This window comes from Eulemur rufifrons, chromosome 25 (genome assembly GCF_041146395.1).
Source record: "Eulemur rufifrons isolate Redbay chromosome 25, OSU_ERuf_1, whole genome shotgun sequence".
NCBI classification, from domain to species: domain Eukaryota; kingdom Metazoa; phylum Chordata; class Mammalia; order Primates; family Lemuridae; genus Eulemur; species Eulemur rufifrons.
The window spans coordinates 10,635,266-10,653,739 of record NC_091007.1 but is presented as its reverse complement, the minus strand read 5'-3'; the positions used below and the strand labels follow the sequence as shown (position 1 = coordinate 10,653,739).

The following is an 18,474-nucleotide window of genomic DNA, read 5'->3' as shown; positions in this document are numbered from 1 at the left end:
ATTTTTTCAGTTAGTAATTGCTTTGTGGACAAAATAGCACATATGTGGCTTGCAAATTCTAGAATTATATGTTAGAAGAATCTAGCCAACTTTGTTCTGCAATATAATTTTAATCATATACATTTTTTTTTTAATCCTAAAATCAAAGTTTCTTAAGGAGCAAAACCAGTGACCTAAGCCTCCAAATAAGGTGAGATGCTTATGGTACAACTAAAAAATGGTTTTTTCTTTCACAAAATTCAAATTACAATACAATGGCACCACCTGTTGATGGAAAGGCAGAATTGAAATATCCAATTTTGTCGGAATTATGAGTCAAGGAATAAGAACATAGGTCATTGACCCTTGATCAGATGACACGTCAATGAGATGGGTACGTGATATTTGCTTTTGTTACATCCATTACTTCTTTGAATTTCTGGCATTCTGTAGAATGGTACAACATTTCTTTAAGGGCTAATCATTACATGAACATAAGAAAATATATAAGGTTAGTTTTCTTCCACATATTTAAATGTAAGTTTTAGAAGAAAAATACTGCTAACATTGATTTTTCTCATACAACACATAGTCACATTGGATTGAACATTAGGATTTTACAGAACGCATTTTGGGAAACCTTGACTTCATTTTTTGGAAATATGCTGGACTGGATAAATCACCTGTAAGCACATTTAAAAATAATTTTTATAACATGGCAAACATACTCTCAGATACATACTTACACTTGAAAGAAGGTAAGGAATGTCCCCACAGGCAAAACTTGAAGAAGAATCCAGAAAACCAGAGCAATAAGCCAATGAACTGAGTATTCCTCAGCTGCCCTAAGGGGAAGTGTATGTGTTTTAGAGGGTGGGAATTGGTTTCAAGTTTTTTTGTTTGTTTGTTTGTTTGTTTTAAAGGACTCAGATCAAAAGATAATAACTTGAACTTGTGTGATGTCACTCATTGAAACTGAGCCACTCAAACAGATATACCCTTAGTGAAAGTGTGAAATAGAAAAAAAAAAAAATATGTTCACCAATTCAGGAAAATGACAGGGACACTTGTCTGTCTTGACCTGGGATCTAGTGGATAAATAAAAATGTCAAGTGTGGGAACTTGTGATAATGGAGTTTTCCTTACGTAGGCGCAAGTTCTTATGTCTGCCATCTATGTGGTCCAAGAATGTTTCAGCTGAGAGAGCAACATAAAATTGGTCTATGGCTGCGTTACTGCATAACATCACTGCAAATGCCTGCGTGAACCAAATTCAAAACCTGTTTGCGGGACACATGCTCACTTTAGCTTATCTAGCCGTACAGGATCCCCACAAAAGAAGCTCCCCTGCAGATGAGTTCACAACTCAAAAAAGAAAACCCAGAAAACCCACAAGGAACCATTTCATTCTAAGTGAATTAGAAAACACTGTCATAAAAGTTCAGATACATTTGGAAAACAATCAAATGGAACCTGTATAGATAAAAATGTAATGGGATTTAAAACCCAATAGGTTGGTTAAAAACGGGCAAGGCAGGGCTAAACAGAGAATTAATGAATGGAAGACTTCATTGCAACTATATAATAATGCTGCAGAGAGAGAGAAAGAAATGGACAATAGGAAAGAAAAGTTGAGACGTGGAAGATGAAATGAGTAAGCCCAACATGTCTACTCAGATTTCCAAAGAGGAACAACAAATGGAATAATTTAAAGAAACTACTCGAAATGGCTGGCATTTTTCCCAAATTCATGAAAGGTTATACATCACCCAATTGATGATGCACACCACCACCAAACAGGATAAGCAGAAATGAAGCCCACCTAGATAATCCAGTGAGATGGCAGAAAATTAAAGATGAAGTGGTCTCAATGCAGAAAGAATAGACAGGTTTCCTAAAAAGGAATGACAATCAGATAAACCCACAGACTTTTCAAAAGTAAAAATAAACAGAGGACTTTAAGGAATGAGGGAAAATAACTCTCCCCTTATTTATGTATTTTATTTTTATTTAACAAACATTTATGTGGCACTTACCGTAAGCCAGCACTGTTTAAGGGGGTTACAAACGTTAAATCACTTAACTGACATAATTTATATTTCATCATAACCCCTGAAGGTACAGTTTTGGATTTTCATTTTACTGGTGAGAAACCTTAGCAACAGCGAGGTAAAGTAGCATGCTCAAAGTCACATGGCTAGTAAGAACTCAGAACTTAAAATTTTATCCCAGCTAAATTATCACTTAAGAATAAGGACAAAATAAACACACTTTTACCAAACATTTATTGACCATAAAAAAATTATCATTAGAAGAACTCAAAAAAATATATGTCTTATGAGGTAGGAAATTGAATCCAAAAAGAAGGAATGGTAAACAAAGAAAGCAATAATTATGTTAGTAAGCCTAAAAAAACCTTAACTACAAAAACAATATGAAGACTAATTTAGGGATTATACAAACAAAGGGGAAGTAAATATTGGAAACTACCATTATCTATTCTAATATTTCACAAATAAAATAATTTGTCAGATATGTTAAACATTAACACTAAATGTGTAGGCACCTAGTATATAATATAGCAACGTATAAAGCAATGCTTGACACAAAAAAGAAATATATTGACAAATCTACCTTAACAGTGGAAGATTTAATATTCTCCTCTCTAATTGACTGATCAACTAAATTTCAAATTTTTCTAAGGCTTAGAGATGGATAAAACAATGAATTCACTTCTTAATCTGTTAGTAATACACAAAACCCTATGCCAAAAAAAAAATCAGACAGCAGATATTCTTCCCAGTAATGCATGAAACTTCAAGCCTAAATGCAAGACTCATCAAATACCAAAGTATCAGGATCATAAAATCTGTGTCCTCCGAACAAAATATAATTAGACTAGAAATTAATAATATCTTGTCCAAAGCTGTTACATAAAAAAAGAAATTAAGAGATGTCTGAAGAGTTAAAAATCTACTTGTAAATAACTCATGGGTTAAGGAAGAAAATAATGGCAGTCATAAAACAGTTGGGCTGAATGATAATTATGAAAATATTATGTATTAAAATTTGTGTGATTCTTAAATGCTAATTTTATAGCACTAAGTGCTATATTATAACACATTAGAAAAGGTGAAAAATAATGAAACAGACATCCAACTCAAGTTAGAAAAAAGGACAACCAACAAATAGAATGTAATCATTTTGCAATTTTCGATAAAATAATTGATTCAAGCAAGAATTTTCAGTGGATGCCAAACCATTAGATGAAAAGTTGGCAGAGAATTGAACTATCCCAAGGCTGAGGTAGAGCCCACAGATTTCTTGAGGGTGACACTTTACATCCGTAATCAACGTTAGCAACTCTCATAATTAGATGACCAGCTTTTGATGAGATGCAATAAGAAACACAGCATTATTCTTAAGATAATCTTACAAACAAGTGTTTTGCCGTCTAATTAGTTTATTCAAATTAAATCTAATCAAATCTTTACACCTAAACTTCCAATTTACAGAAAATACCAAAATCTACAGTAAGATCCAAATCAAATGACCCCACAAGGAAACAATCATACCCATTTAAAAAATCGAATGTTCTAAAGGAAGATTGATCCAATCTCTTCAACAAATTAATGTCATGAGAAAAAGAGAGAGGAGAGGAATATTCTACATTAAAATATTCTTTAGAGAAACCCTATATATTGTCATTGATCTAATCAAGGCCTGAAGAAATTAGCAGTAAAAGGCATTGTGGGACCTAATGTAGACATGTAGATAAAGACTGATATTAAATTGTTTTAGGGAATTATTAATTTTGTTAGATGTGATAATGATGTTGTGGTTATGTGGAAAAGTGGTTTAATTTTTAGAGATGCATACTGAAATAATTAGGGGTAAATTGTTATGCTTTCTGTAATTAGTATTTTAAAATTTACCAAAAATAGATGAAACTAAGGATTTAATTATTAAATCTAGGCGACAGGAGTTTGTTATACTACTTCCTTCATTTTTTTTTTTTTTTTTTTTTTTTTTTGAGACAGAGTCTCACTCTGTTGCCCGGGCTAGAGTGAGTGCCGTGGCGTCAGCCTAGCTCACAGCAACCTCAAACTCCTGGGCTTAAGCGATCCTACTGCCTCAGCCGCCCGAGTAGCTGGGACTACAGGCATGCGCCACCATGCCCGGCTAATTTTTTGTATATATATATTTTAGTTGTCCATATAATTTCTTTTTAATTTTAGTAGAGACAGGGTCTCACTCTTGCTCAGGCTGGTCTCGAACCCCTGACCTCAAGTGATCCACCCGCCTCCGCCTCCCAGAGTGCTAGGATTACAGGCGTGAGCCACCGCGCCCGGCCCTTCATTTTTTATATGTTTAAAATTTTTTTATAATTACAAGTTTTAAAAATAAAAACCAAAGAAAACAGATGCAGCCAGGCTTGGGGCTCTATTATTATTTATTTTTGAAGGTGCTAATATAAACCGGACTCCTGTCTGTCCGTCTGTCTGTCTGTTTAGGCTCCAGTCCCACCTAAGGCTGCAGAATGTGTGGGACAAAAAGATCCCAGGGCAGAGGTCATTAATCCTTCAGCAGGCATGACATTCTGCCTGGACAGAGGCCATGCTGGTCATCATGACTCTCATAGAACCAGGGAGTTAATGACCACACACCTCTTCCTCCTCTGGCTTTCTATGCAACATTCCAACATCAACTTTGAGCCAAGCAAACTTGGACAGCTTCCTAGTGAAGAGAGTCAAGAAAACTGAAGAGAGAGTCTGGGATAAAAATAAAAGCAGTTTTGACTCATGGAACTAATTTTTTATTTTACTACTGCAGAGGTAGTTCAAAACCATAGAACAGTCTTTTCTGGATGTCCAAGTCCATCCAGACTCTGAGCTTTATCCAATAGAAACTTTCATTCCTCTTCCAGAATATGGAAAAAGAGTTTGATATTATATAGTAGGCCCGCCATCCTCAGTTTTACTTTCTGAAGTTTCAGTTACCCATGGTCCAGAACAGTGAGTGCAATACAGTAAGATATTTTGAGAGAGAGAAAAGAGAAAGACCACATTCACATAACTTTTACTACAGTATATTGTTACAATTGTTCTTTTGTTTTTGTTAATCTCTTACTGTGCCTAACTTATAGATTAAACTTTATCTGAGGTATATGTGTATAGGAAAAAACATAACATATATAGGTTGAGTATCCTGAACACAGAAATCCAAAACCCAGAATGCTTGAACATGCAACATTTTTAGAGCACCAACAGGATGTTCAAAGGAAATGCTCAATGAAGGGTTTCAGATTTTAGATTTTTGGATTGGGTGATGCTCAACTGGTAAATAGAATACAAATATTCCAAAATCTAAAGATCTCCAAATCTAAAACACATCTGGGCCAAAGCATTTCAGATAAGGGATACTCAATCTGCTTAGGGTTTGGTACTATCTGTGGTTTGGGACATCTACTGGGGGCCTTAGAACATATATCCCTTGCCAACAAGGGGAGATTGCTGTATTGGCAAAAATTAAGCAGCTTAATTTCACATGCATTTATTTGGAGCCTCAACCTGTACGGTGGGGATTCCATCAATGCTGTGAGGGAGTCATAGGCAATCCTCAGAAGGAAGCACAAGTAACAGTGGGAGAGAAACATCCTGGGTCTTAAAGACAGAATGTAGTCCAGAAGTCCGGAAAAAGTGCTAATTACAGAATGAAACATGAGACAGGCTATGAATAATGATAGCTTTCTGTCTCCCTTATTAACCTTTTTAAATTTTTTTTTTTATTTCAGCATATTGCAGGGGTACAAATGTCTAGGTTACATATATTGCCCTTGCCCCACCCAAATCAGAGCTTCAAGCATATCCATCCCCCAGACGGTGCACACTGCACCCATTAGGTGTATATATGCCCATCCCCTCCTCCCCGCTCCCATCTGCCCAACACCCGATGAATGTGATTACTATATGTGCACTTAAGTGTTGATCAGTTAATACCAATTTGATGGTGAGTACATGTGGTGCTTGTTTTTCCATTCTTGTGATACTTCACTTAGTAGAATGGGCTCCAGCTCTATCCAGCATAACAAAAGAGGTGCTAGATCACCATTGTTTTCTGTGGCTGAGTAAGTACTCCATGGTATACATATACCACATTTTATTAATCCACTCATGTATTGATGGGCACTTGGATTGTTTCCACATCTTTGCAATTGTGAATTGTGCTGCTGTAAACATTCGAGTGCAGATGTCTTTTTTATAGAATGTCTTTTGTTCCTTTGGGTAGATGCCCAGTAATGGGATTGCTCGATCAAATGGTAGTTCTACTTGCGGCTCTTTGAGGTATCTCCGTGTTACTTTCCACAGAGGTTGTACTAGTTTGCAGTCCCACCAGCAGTGCATGAGTGTTCCTATCTCTCCGCATCCACACCAACATGTATTCTTTTGGGACTTTTTGATAAAGGCCATTCTTACTGGAGTTAAGTGATATCTCATTGTGGTTTTGATTTGCATTTCCCTGATGATTAGAGATGTTGAGCATTTTTTTCATATGTTTTCTGGCCATTATTCTGTCTTCTTTTGAAAAGTTTCTGTTGATCAGGTCCCATTTATTTATTTTTGTTGTTGCTGTGATTGCTTTTGGGGTCTTCCTCATAAATTCTTTGCTAGGCCAATGTCTATAAGAGTTTTCCCAACACTTTCTTCTAGAATTCTTATAGTTCCATGCCTTAGGTTTAAGTTTGTTATCCACTGTGAGTTAACTTTTGTGAGAGGTGTTTCCTATTAATCTTTTTATTTCTTTTTCTTGACCTCTTGACTGTGACCTCCTTTATTATGTTGCATAGAAGTGATGATTGTAGGCAGACTTATTGCCAATCTAAAAGGGAAATTTCTCGAAGTTTCCTCATTAACTATGATGTTGCTAAAGGCTTTTTTTAATTTTTGGTATGTGTATAGATACTGTTACTCTCCACCTAATTTCCTTTCATTGAACCAGTCAGTGTATCTATCCCCCAGCTACTGTCAATTCTTGACAGTTCAAGTTTATAGCTCTCTCTTTCTACAGAGAATTATCCTTGATCAACTTAGAGCCACAGGGACAATGTATGGCTACTAACTGGCTGATACTAAAATACAGACTGTCTACTTTGTAAATACCATTAAAATGTGGAAGAAAGAAAATGACAGGCTCATATTTATTAATCAGCAACCTAAGACAAAGTATGAGAGTCAAAAATTCCCCTTGGCAGCATTTAACACAAACAGAAACAACCTAAAGAAAAACCCAAAACTCATTTGATGCAGTGGGCGAAAAAAATACAGCTGAAGGCCAGACATAGACTTTATTTGTGAGAGCAGCAGAACTTCAGAGAAAGCTGAATTCTCTTCGCGATGGTCAGAGCCCTAATAATAAAAAAGTGGGATCTGAGACTGGGGATGGGACTATCTGGCCTCAGTTTCTGTCTGTGTGTGTCTGGCCACAGACAAGTTGAGGGTCCTCACAACATGGCAGGTGGCCTCCCACAAAGAAAAAGAGCCAAGAGATCAGGAAGAAACTGCAATGCTTTTAATGATCTACTTTTGGAAATCACTTATCATTACTTTCATAATATCCTATTGATCACATAGTGCAGCCCTTGTCAACATGGGAAGGGACTATGCAAGACCATGACTATCTAGGGGCATGGTCGTTGACTGCCACCTTGGAGGCTGGTATTAACACTCATGATTCATGGGAAGAGGTCAAAATAACATTAACAGGAGTTTGCAAGAAGTTGGTTCCCATCTTCATGGATGACTTTGAGGGGTTCAAGACTTCAACGGAGGAAGGGACTGCAGATGTGGTGGAAATAGCAAGAGAAGTAGAATTAGAAGTGGAGCCTGAAGATGTGACTGAATTGGTGCAATCTCAGGATACATCTGGAACAGTTGAGGAGTTGCTGCTTATTGATGAACAAATAAAGTGGTTTCTTGACATGGAATCTACTCCTGGTAAAGATGCTGTGAACACTGTTGAAATGTCAGCAAAGAATTTAGAATATTCCATAAACTTAGTTGATAAAGCAACAACAGGGTTGGAGAGGACTGACTCCACTTTTGAAAGAAGTTCTGCTGTGGATAAAATGCTATCAAACAGCATTGCATGCTACAGAGAAATCTTTCATGAAAGGAAGAGGCAATCAATGCAGCAAACCTCATTGCTGTCTTATTTTAAGAAATTGCCACAGCCACCCCAACCTTCAGCAACCACCAACCACCCTGATTAGTCAGAAGTCATCAGTACTAAAGCCAGACCTTCCCCCAGCAAAAAGATTACAACTCACTGAGGGCTCAGATAATTGTTAGCATTCTCTTTTAGCAGTAGAGTATTTTTTAAGTTAAGGTATGTATTTACATTGTTTTTAAGACAATGCTATTGATCGCACACTTACTAGACTACCGAATAGTATAAATGTAACTTTTATATGCACAGGGAAACCAAAAAATTTGTGTGATTTGCTTTATTGCAATATTGATTTTATTGCAGCGCTCTGGAACGGAACCCACAATATCTCCGTGGTATGCCCGTATTTAAGATAGCTTTAAATTTTGTTAAGATTTTTGACTCTCTGCATTAGTTATCTATGGCTGCTGTAACAAAATACTACAGACTGGGTGGCTTAAACAGCATAAATTTATTTTCACACAGTTCTGGAGTCTGGAAGTCCAAGATCAGGGGGTAGTGACGGTTAGTCTCTGGCAAGGCCTCTCTTCCTGGCTTGCAGATGGCCACCTTTTCCCTGTGTCATGACACAGCCTTTCCTCTTTGTGTGCAGAGGGAGACAGCCTGCTCTGGTGTCTCTTCCTCCTCTTGTAAAGACACCAGTCCTTTTGGATTAGGGCCCCACCTGCACGATCTCATTTAACCTTAATTACCTTCTTAAAAGCTCTATCTCCAAATACAGGTAACATTATGGGTTAGAGCTTCAACATATGAATTTTGGAGGGCACAATTCAGTACATTACACCGTCCACAACATGATGATGACTCACTTCTCTCTACAAAGTCCAGAATTCTGCCACAATAGTATTCCATGCTTCCAATGCACATCCTTCCTTTTTTCTCTATCAAAATTCTGTCCAGCTCAAACTTGTCTGAAGTCTTCCTCAGTTTAATGCAGAAATAATTCATATTCCATCTTTGCTCCTTTACAATTGCTGTGTCCAGATAATTAGTATGGCTAACATAAGAATAGTATTTTTCAATGTTCATATTTCTTTTATATCCAGTGTTGCCTGTTAAATATCACAATTGTTGTATAATGTAATTACTGATGAGATTATTTTCTGAATGTGGTAACCAAGCCTCAGTGAGATTGTTTATTCGTTCTGTCACAATTGAGAAAGTAAAAGATTAAGCTTTTCTGTAGAGGATGGTACCATTCACTGATATATGACACATTGGGAATGGAGCAGGTTTTGTGGGGAAAAAAAATGTTTGATTTGGCACATACTGAGTTTGAAAGTGCCTGTGACACATCCAAGTGTGCAAATATTATATGTTCAGTATCAAATGAGCCAGTTGTGCATGTAATGTACAAGTTGGGGTGTGATCTCATTTTATAACATTAGCACAGTGATAAAATAGCAGGCCGGGAGTGGTGGCTCATGCCTGTAATCCTAGCACACTGGGAGGCTGAGGCGGGGTGGATCGTTTGAGCTCAGGAGTTCAAGACCAGCCTGAGCAAGAGTGAGACCCCGTCTCTACTAAAAATAGAAAGAATTTAGCCAGACAACTAAAAATATACAGAAAAAATTAGCCGGGCATGGTGGCGCATGCCTGTAGTCCCAGCTACTCGGGAAGCTGAGGCAGAAGGATTGCTTGAGCCCAGGAGTTTGAGGTTGCTGTGAGCTAGGTTGACGCCACGGCACTCTAGTCCAGGCAACAGAGTGAGACTCTGTCTCAAAAAAAAAAAAAAAAAAAATTATAACATTAGCACGGTGATAAAATAGCAAATAATATCTTTTATTCTGTGTCTTAATAAAAAATGCTAAATTATTTGTCTACTCCATATACTTTCTCAACATTCTTTTTCTTTGCATTCTTCCCATATATTTTGAGTTATAAATAGCCAATTTTTAGAGTCATAGAAGTGAACAGACCTGGAGTGAATGGGATCTTAAGGGATAATACAAATTTGGTCCTCTTAATTTACAGATGAAGAAAGCAAGGGACAGCTGGTTAAGTGACTCATCTAAGGTCACAATTAGTGTCCAAATAGGGACTAACATTCAGGTTTTCTAATTCCATTCTAAAGTCTATTCCATGACACCAGTAATTCCCTAATAGAACATAAACTGTGTGAGAAGCTCAGTGAATGCAACAATTCAAATGTACCTTTTAACATTAAATACAATCGCCATTCTTGGAGAGTTGAAGTGAACGACTTATTTAAATTTTCTTAATCCAGCATTTAATGACAGACGCCCTTTCCACCATGTAGCAATGTTGGTAAGAAATGGTTTGAGAAATGGTGCACTAGGCCATACTTGAATATGATGGTGGTGGGTTTGCAAGGGACTCGGTATGCTCAGTAGGAAAGTTATCCTGCTGAGATGAGATTAGAATGAGAAAAAAAAAAAACTTTCATTTGTTTTGATAGATTTATGCTGTTATTGGAATGCAGAAGGCATATAAATGAAAAAGTTTTATTAAAAATGAGGATAGGATTGTGTTAATGACTTCCCTAAAACTTACTAACCTTTTGCAGGGTGGTTTTTTGAAAGATTTGATTTCTCCTAGGTAAATTACAGTGCAAATACACTGAATTAGGATTTGAAGACTTCCAATTTAAGAATTATTCTCTTCACTGTAGTTGCTAGGAACTAGATAATGAAGCTTTTGTGCTTTTATTTAGCAAAAAAGTTTGGGGAAAGACAGGAAAATAATTAAACTGAGAGTTATGGTTTGATAATGAATATTAATTTGTTGCTAAGAAATAGTAAAGATGGTTAAAGAAAATTTCTCACGGTGGAAATCTCAGCCCACTTTTATGGATGTGCCTTGACTTGAATTTGAAAGAAAGAGAAATATTACCAACAGAACTTACATATAAATAGAAAGTTAAATATTATTCAGGCAAGCTATGTACACCTTAATGATACACACCAGTTTAACCAAAACCATAGACAGTTCTAAGAGAAAAACAATATGCTAAAATATGGATTGACATAAATATATCAAAGAACACTTACGTAATTCTCAAGTAATTTACAACAAAAAAGAAAGGCATTATCATCAAGTACCAAATATAGATGGAAAAACTTGACTGCTTCCAATGTTATTTTATAGATAATTACTGATTATGAAATTTTTAAATGAGTAATTTGTATTTCTATTTAAATGTTATAATTAATGAATAATTAAGCAAATAACTTAATATTGGTCAAATATTCCTTGTCAAAGATATGTGCTAATTAAAAAATTTAAAACATTACAAATAGAGAATCTAACATAGTGGTGGAAAGGACATCCATATCAATGTCTACCCAAGATTTTGCCAGCTTCACTGTAGCTGGAAACCAAGAAAAATTACACATCTAGAAATTTCCCATTTTTAGAAATTCATTTTGAAAGTTTAATTTTTTCTCTGTATTTATAGACAGGTAATCAAACCTATAACTACTATCTATATATTAATGGAAAGAACAAATGTGATATAGTATCATATATACTATCCTATTCATATTTCCATACATTAGTGGGAAGAAATCAAATTTGGAAACACCTCTGAACTTAGAGGTCTTCTAGTTACTGCCTCTATGGACATAGACTCTTCTATGTCTTTCAGGAAGTGAAAGAATTATATAAATTGTAATCAGAATGCAAATATTACATATTTAACTGTACGAGTCATTACTACGTTCCCTGATTTCTTACTTGCTAAAATATGGTGAATTCTTAATTTCCAGTAAAGGCAAGTTTCATTCCTAGGAATAATGCTCAGAACCAGTGATGTTCAAGGCTCCATTCTGGGACTATGAATAGACAGATCTTTCACTTCCATAAATTTATATCCCAGGAGAAGAGTAAATAATTATTTGCAAATACAATAATGACAGTAATTGTCATAAGCCAGTTACAGATAAGGTACTATGGAATTTCAGAAGTTATAATTCTTAGATAGTAATGATTAGAGAAAGATTTATTATAAAGTGACATGGATACTCTGTCTTGAAGGATAGGTAAGATTTGATTTGCAAAAACAGGGCAAAGGATATTCTAAAGGGAATAAAAATTGGGAAGAATGCATGCATACAGTACAGGCACTTTGAGGAATTCCCTCTAATTACAGCAAAGGGTACTGGAGTTAGAAATAAAGTGTCATTTAGCAAAACTTTACTTGCAACCTGTAAGTTAAATTAATGGCTAATTTATCTTAATCAGTCAATGCAAGTAAATGCAAATGTATGTTTTTGAAATTAGAGAACATAAGGTATTATCATACTAAAACACAAATGGCTAGACTTTTTGAGTAAAAAAATTCAGAAAACTAGTGTTGCATCAAATTCCCACAAAATGCCTTCTTTAGGTAAAAAATACCCACGGTTGTATAAATGCTTTCTATGTCCCAGGAGGTATAATGAATCCTTTGCATGCATTGCTTTTTCCATTTATTCTTTACAATATATGAAATGGATGTAATCCCCATTTTAGAAAGAAAAAAGCCTAGGCAGAGGGTAGGTAACTTGCTAGGAACTGCGAAAGCTAGGAGTCTGGGTTTGTGTGATGAACAGCCTGGCCTCCTAAATACAAGAAACTGCATTTCAAAGTAATATGGTTTCCCAGGCACACAGGAAAGCCTCCTTCTAGAACCAAAAATAAAAACAGATTTTTTTTTTAAAAAATCAGATTTTGCTCGTTCGTTTTAAAATTAAAAAATCAAGCAATATAAGCCCTCCTTTTTAAAGCTGCACAAATGTTAAGTTTTCACATAACTAAATTTATCTCATTGCTGTTCAATGACTAAAACCTGGAATTTAGTCCAGGTGTTGCCCACACGCCCTACAGTCTCAAAGATAGGTGATGAAAATGCTGTAACATTTACAAACAGGTTGCTCCGATCTGTTGCCCTACAAATAGCTTTATAATTCTGCGTTACACCTGATAGAAGCATTTCCAATGCACATCATGTCACATCATTTAGGTACTAGCCGGTGTGACATTATGATTTATAGAGGCACAGAGGTGAGCAGTCTCCAACTTATGAGCAGCTGTTTACTAAAGCAACATGTTGTTACCTCCCCGTGACTTCAACCACTGTCTATAGTCCTAGTTTCGCAAAATTAATATTACAAATTTTAAGGAATGGCCATATGTTCTAGCCACTAGGGCTGGGGCCGCAGAGCCTCCAAGCTGAGACTGGAGCAGTGCTCACGGGGAGGAGGTGTTCCAGGAAAGCAGAAAATACGCCAACACCCTCGAAACGTATCCCCCCAACACAAAAACCACCACACCACCTAAAGGTGCCACACACAACTCAAACCGCAGTTCTTTTCCACCGCCTTCTGCAGTTTTTCCCCACCCCCACTTCCGCTTCCGGGGAGGTGACTCCCGGACCCTCCGGGTCTGGGGGCGGGAGCGAAAACGGAGCCGGAAGTAGCCCCAGCACTTCCGGTACGGGAAACTACCAGCTGCCGCCCCGACCCGGCTTGACAGGCGCGGTCCCTGCGAGTGGCGCTCTCTCCCTTCGCCTTCCTCGCTCGTCTCTAACCTTCAGATTCGCTTGCCGCTGCCGTCCCGCAACTGCTGTCTCCGAAGTTGCCCCTTCCCCATGTTCCGGGGCAGGAGTCCTGAAAGCGAAGACCCGCCCGCCGGTACCCCATCATGTCCGAACTGACTAAAGAGCTGATGGAGCTGGTGTGGGGCACCAAGAGCAGCCCCGGTCTCTCTGATACCATCTTCTGCCGCTGGACGCAAGGTACCCTGGCTGGGCTCCGCTCTCACTTCCAGCCGCCGCTTCCTTTGCCCTGCGGGAGTCTGGCGGTGGCGCCTCTCGACCCAGCCCCTCGGGTGCCCCTCACTTTGTCCCGGTTGCGGTTCTCAGCGCCGAAACTGGACTTTGCAGACACGCCCTGCCTGCCCTAGGGGGAGAGGTTGGGGAGGAGAATGGTTACAGCTGTGCGCTAAAGACCCGAAGCGCCGCTTCCACTCTTTGGGTTGCCCTTCGGCTGGGGAGAAAGGGAGGGGTGGCCCTTGTTCGGCTACAGTGTGTGACACTGAAGACTTCTTATATAAGTAAAATATAAGAAGTGACCCGGTGTCAGTTTCTCGAGGAGTGCCGTGGCCGTCTGGATCTTTGCCCTCTGACAGAGCTTTATGTTATTGGTGTATGGGCTATTTTTGGAGTGAGGGACGTCCACGGAAAAGTCAAGGTGGCTAATTCCAGACAGCATTTTTGTTGTTTGTAGTGTAATTATGTGGTTAGGCGTGGTACCCGGTATGTAAACACAGTATTGCTTGCTACAAAGTGTCCTCTTGGCTCAAAGTATCCTCGCTTTCGGGAGGGTTTAGTATCTGTTACATTTAAAAAGGAATATGTATCACAGCACTTCCTGCCGGTTTAATGTAACTTAGACGAGATTTTTACTTATATAAGATTTATTAATAGTACAAGTAACAATTAAGTAACTTTATTGAATTCCTTTGCCGTGCCAGGGTCTGCGCTGGGCGTCTTATACTAGTAATTATCCCTCATACTTAGGTTTTGGTTAGTAAAACGCAAACAACACATTGCTTAATGTGTCTTAAGAAAGGTTATGGTGAGGTTAAGGTCATAGGTTTCGGAGTCAGAAGATCAGTGATGTATGCAAAACACTATTATTACTAAAATATTTATTTAGAAAACACTTCTTCCCAAAGGATTTGGGGAAAGTGTGACATAATACATATAAATCCCTATTTCAAAATGTGTATTTTGTAACAAAAATTCAGGATTTCAGTAATTCCTTTTTGCTTCCCATATATGTCTGTGTTAAGAGCCGATAAAATTAGAATCATGATATATTATGGCAAATCGGGTTATTTAGTCCATCACTGTTGTTTTGCAGGTGAGAGAAATGAGTCGTAAAGGCGAATGACTGGGCCAGGTTGCGCAAATTGAGAGAATTGGGAGTGAATTCCAAGTCTCCCAACTCCAAATACAGCTCTGTTTTCGTTCTTTTCCTTTCAGTTTCTAAATCCTACATGTGATTACTTTGGCTCTTTTTGCACATTCATTGTCAATTAGCTAATCTCGGGCACCTGCATTTGCAGATTTTATTTTAAAACTTCCCACTTTGATTTATTTCTCTTAATAGTGAACGGCTCTAAAATGCACACTGCTATGAAGGGTTAAGAAAAATTTCCACTGTAATCAGTTAACATTTATTAAATATTTCACGATGCAGAGTAAGGTAATATTCAGCCTTGTATATATTTATACTGTGATGGAAATTGAAGGAAGACTCAGGGAGGCAGTTCTAATAATGATTAACAGCCAGTGTTTGGAGTAGGTGTACCCAGGTTGTAGGTTCATATTATTTAACTTACTTAAGCCTCATTTTCCTTGTCTGTAAAATGCAGATAGTAGTAGTGTCGACCTTATAGGGTTATTGTGAGGATTAAAGGCCATGTGAATACCCTTAGGCTGTTAGGACACTGTCTAACGTAGTACACTCAGTAAATGGTAGCTATTTTACATTAATTTAAAAAGCAGTTAATTAACAATTATGGACTAAGACAAAGATCTATCTGTGGCTTTCCACACATAATACAAGACATTACTGTGTATTTGATGGATAATCATTATCCTAAATAAAACTTCATAATGACTTATTAGAATGCTCTACCACATTTAATCATGCAGAAGTTCTTTAAGATTAGTGCAGTCAATACCATTTTAAAATGATTTCTTTCTTCTGCTTTTCAGAGAGTGAAGTTATATTGTGAATATGTAATTCTTCAAGGTCTTATTATACATTGATCAATATTTTAAGGCAACCAAACATGTACTTTTTAACATCTGAATCAGGTGCTGTTACAGGGTTTGGTTCGTTAACTGCTGTATTATTATTTGTTGATTCTTAGAGGCTATTGCTAAATATTGCTGTGGCAGTCACTTGGGATTGTGGGAAGAGGCACAAGATACTGCTTTGCTGCATTAATAATATGACATCAACTCTGGCTTTATATCATAGTTTTTAGCTGTGCTTTGACAATTGCAACCACAGTCTTTTGGAAGCAAGATTCAGGTGTGAAACACTTGGAATAAATAGAATGTCTCTCTAGATGTAACTTCATATTTATGAAATTACATTGGTCAAGTTAAATTATTTTGACATTGTTCAAACCATAAGCTGCAGGAGTGACACATAGTTGTTAATCGATTTGGCATTTTTAGATAATTCTCTTCTGGAAATCCGTTTTCTTTAAAGAAATATGGAATGAGGTGTTATTTTGCTTTGTATGTGGTCAATGTTCATCTTAAAAGCAGTAAGCCACTTAATTTAAATGCTTGAAATTGGTGGATTTTTTTTTAACTTAAAAGTTTATTCTTTACTCCTCCCTGCTTTCCTCCTGCTTAATTGCCTATAGTACTTTTTTCAAAAAAAAAAAAAAAACCATTTATTTTTCACTTCTGTAGCTTACTAGCACTATTTATTCTCTCTTCCTTCTGCACACAAACTCTACCAGTGTTCCAGGCCCTTGCAGTTGAGACTCAGTAGGATGGGAGGGAAAGACACATAATAAGCATAATGTAGTGTAAAGTAGGAGTGTACAATAAATAGTTACAAGGTGAGGGATTAGGAAATTCTGGGGTGGAATGGCCTGGGTAGGCCTCGTTTTAAGATGAGATTTGAGCAAACACTTTTGAGTCACTGAGCTAGTCATGCAGACATCTGTAGAAAGAGCATTTCCAGGCAAAGGGAATGGCCATTATATTATAAAAAAGCTTAGTGCAGAATATGCCTGGCCTGTTGTTCAAGAAACAGGAAGGAGTTTAGTTTGGAGAGGGAATGAGAAGAGGAGAGTAATAAAGGATGATGTAGGCCGGGCGCGGTGGCTCACGCCTGTAATCCTAGCACTCTGGGAGGCCGAGGCGGGTGGATCGCTAGAGGTCAGGAGTTCGAGACCAGCCTGAGCAAGAGCGAGACCCCATCTCTACTAAAAATAGAAAGAAATTATATGGACAGCTAAAAATATATATAGAAAAAATTAGCCGGGCATGGTGGTGCATGCCTGTAGTCCCAGCTACTCGGGAGGCTGAGGCAGGAGGATCGCTTGAGCCCAGGAGTTTGAGGTTGCTGTGAGCTAGGCTGAAGCCACGGCACTCACTCTAGCCCGGGCAACAGAGTGAGACTCTGTCTCAAAAAAAAAAAAAAAAAAAAAAAAAAAAAAAGGATGATGTAAGGAATAATGTGACCCTCATCATATAAGCTTTCTAGGCCATTGTAAGGACCTTGGCTCTTATTCTTAGTGAAATGGGAGTCATTGGAAAGTTTGGAGCAGAGACATTTGACATGTTTTTAAAGGGTCGATCTAGCTACTGTGTCTGAGGATAGACTGTGGTAGAATAAGTGAGACAGCACGATCAGATAACAGACAATTGCAGTAATCCTGGGGAGAAAAGGTGGCTGGCCCCAGGGTAGCAGTGGAAATAGGAGGAGGAGGTGAGATTGACCACATCTCAGCCAGAACGAAAGTGAGAATCAGCTAGACCTAATAGAAGTAGTATTAAATGAAAACATTTTGACTTACTGGGAGTTTGTTCTTTTCAATATTGATTATCTAGCTTAGTGTTGGCAAACTTCTGTAAAGGGCCAGTGTTCTTCATTGTCTCTGTGTCAGTGCTCATCTGTGCTGTTGCAGCAAAAACCAGCCATATGTAGTATGGGTGTGGCTGTGTTCCACAACGTTCTTGGTAAAAGCAGATGAGGACTGTAGCTTGCCAGTGCCCAATCGAAATTATAAACTCTCAGAAACCATTTTTTCCCTTTATTTGTTCCCCAAAGCATTAAATTGTTTCGCCTAAAGATTGATCAGAAGGAGAGAAATTCAATTTTGTTATTCGTAGCAGTGTTTTTTGGAGGGGTGGTGCAGTTGATTAAATTAGAGTGTGAGGCTTTCAGTATAGGACAGTTGTTTTTTTAATGTAATATGAAAAACATGAGATTTAACAAATAAGGAAAAATGAGGGATCAGTTAAAATATATGTATAAAATGTATTAGGAGTTAATACATTTGGGTTAATGTTTGAAAGCATGTGTGGGTGTATACTATAACATGATTTAACATTTTATCAAAGTAATAAAATGATATATTACCATCATTAATTTTTCTTCCAAAGTGAGGCTAATACTGTGGATCACATCATTTCAGAGATTTTTTGCTGTTGGAAGCCATTTATTTCCCTGAAGTATAGATTTTCCTTTCTCTAACATACCTAAATCATAATTTGCCTAACAACCAATT

General features: G+C 37.5%; 1 protein-coding gene across 2 annotated transcripts in view; it reads left to right on the top strand.

The window, feature by feature from the left end:
• Nucleotides 1-13,631: 13,631 nt before the first annotated feature.
• Nucleotides 13,632-18,474, top strand: part of MINDY3 (MINDY lysine 48 deubiquitinase 3) — a 72,195-nt gene continuing 67,352 nt past the window's right edge. For both annotated transcript variants that reach the window (XM_069458669.1, XM_069458668.1), the window contains exon 1: nucleotides 13,632-13,942. Coding sequence is in view for 1 of the 2 variants with exons in the window: in XM_069458668.1 (XP_069314769.1) it covers nucleotides 13,849-13,942 (94 nt within the window). In the remaining variant the exon portion in view is untranslated. The remainder of the gene's footprint in view (nucleotides 13,943-18,474) is intronic.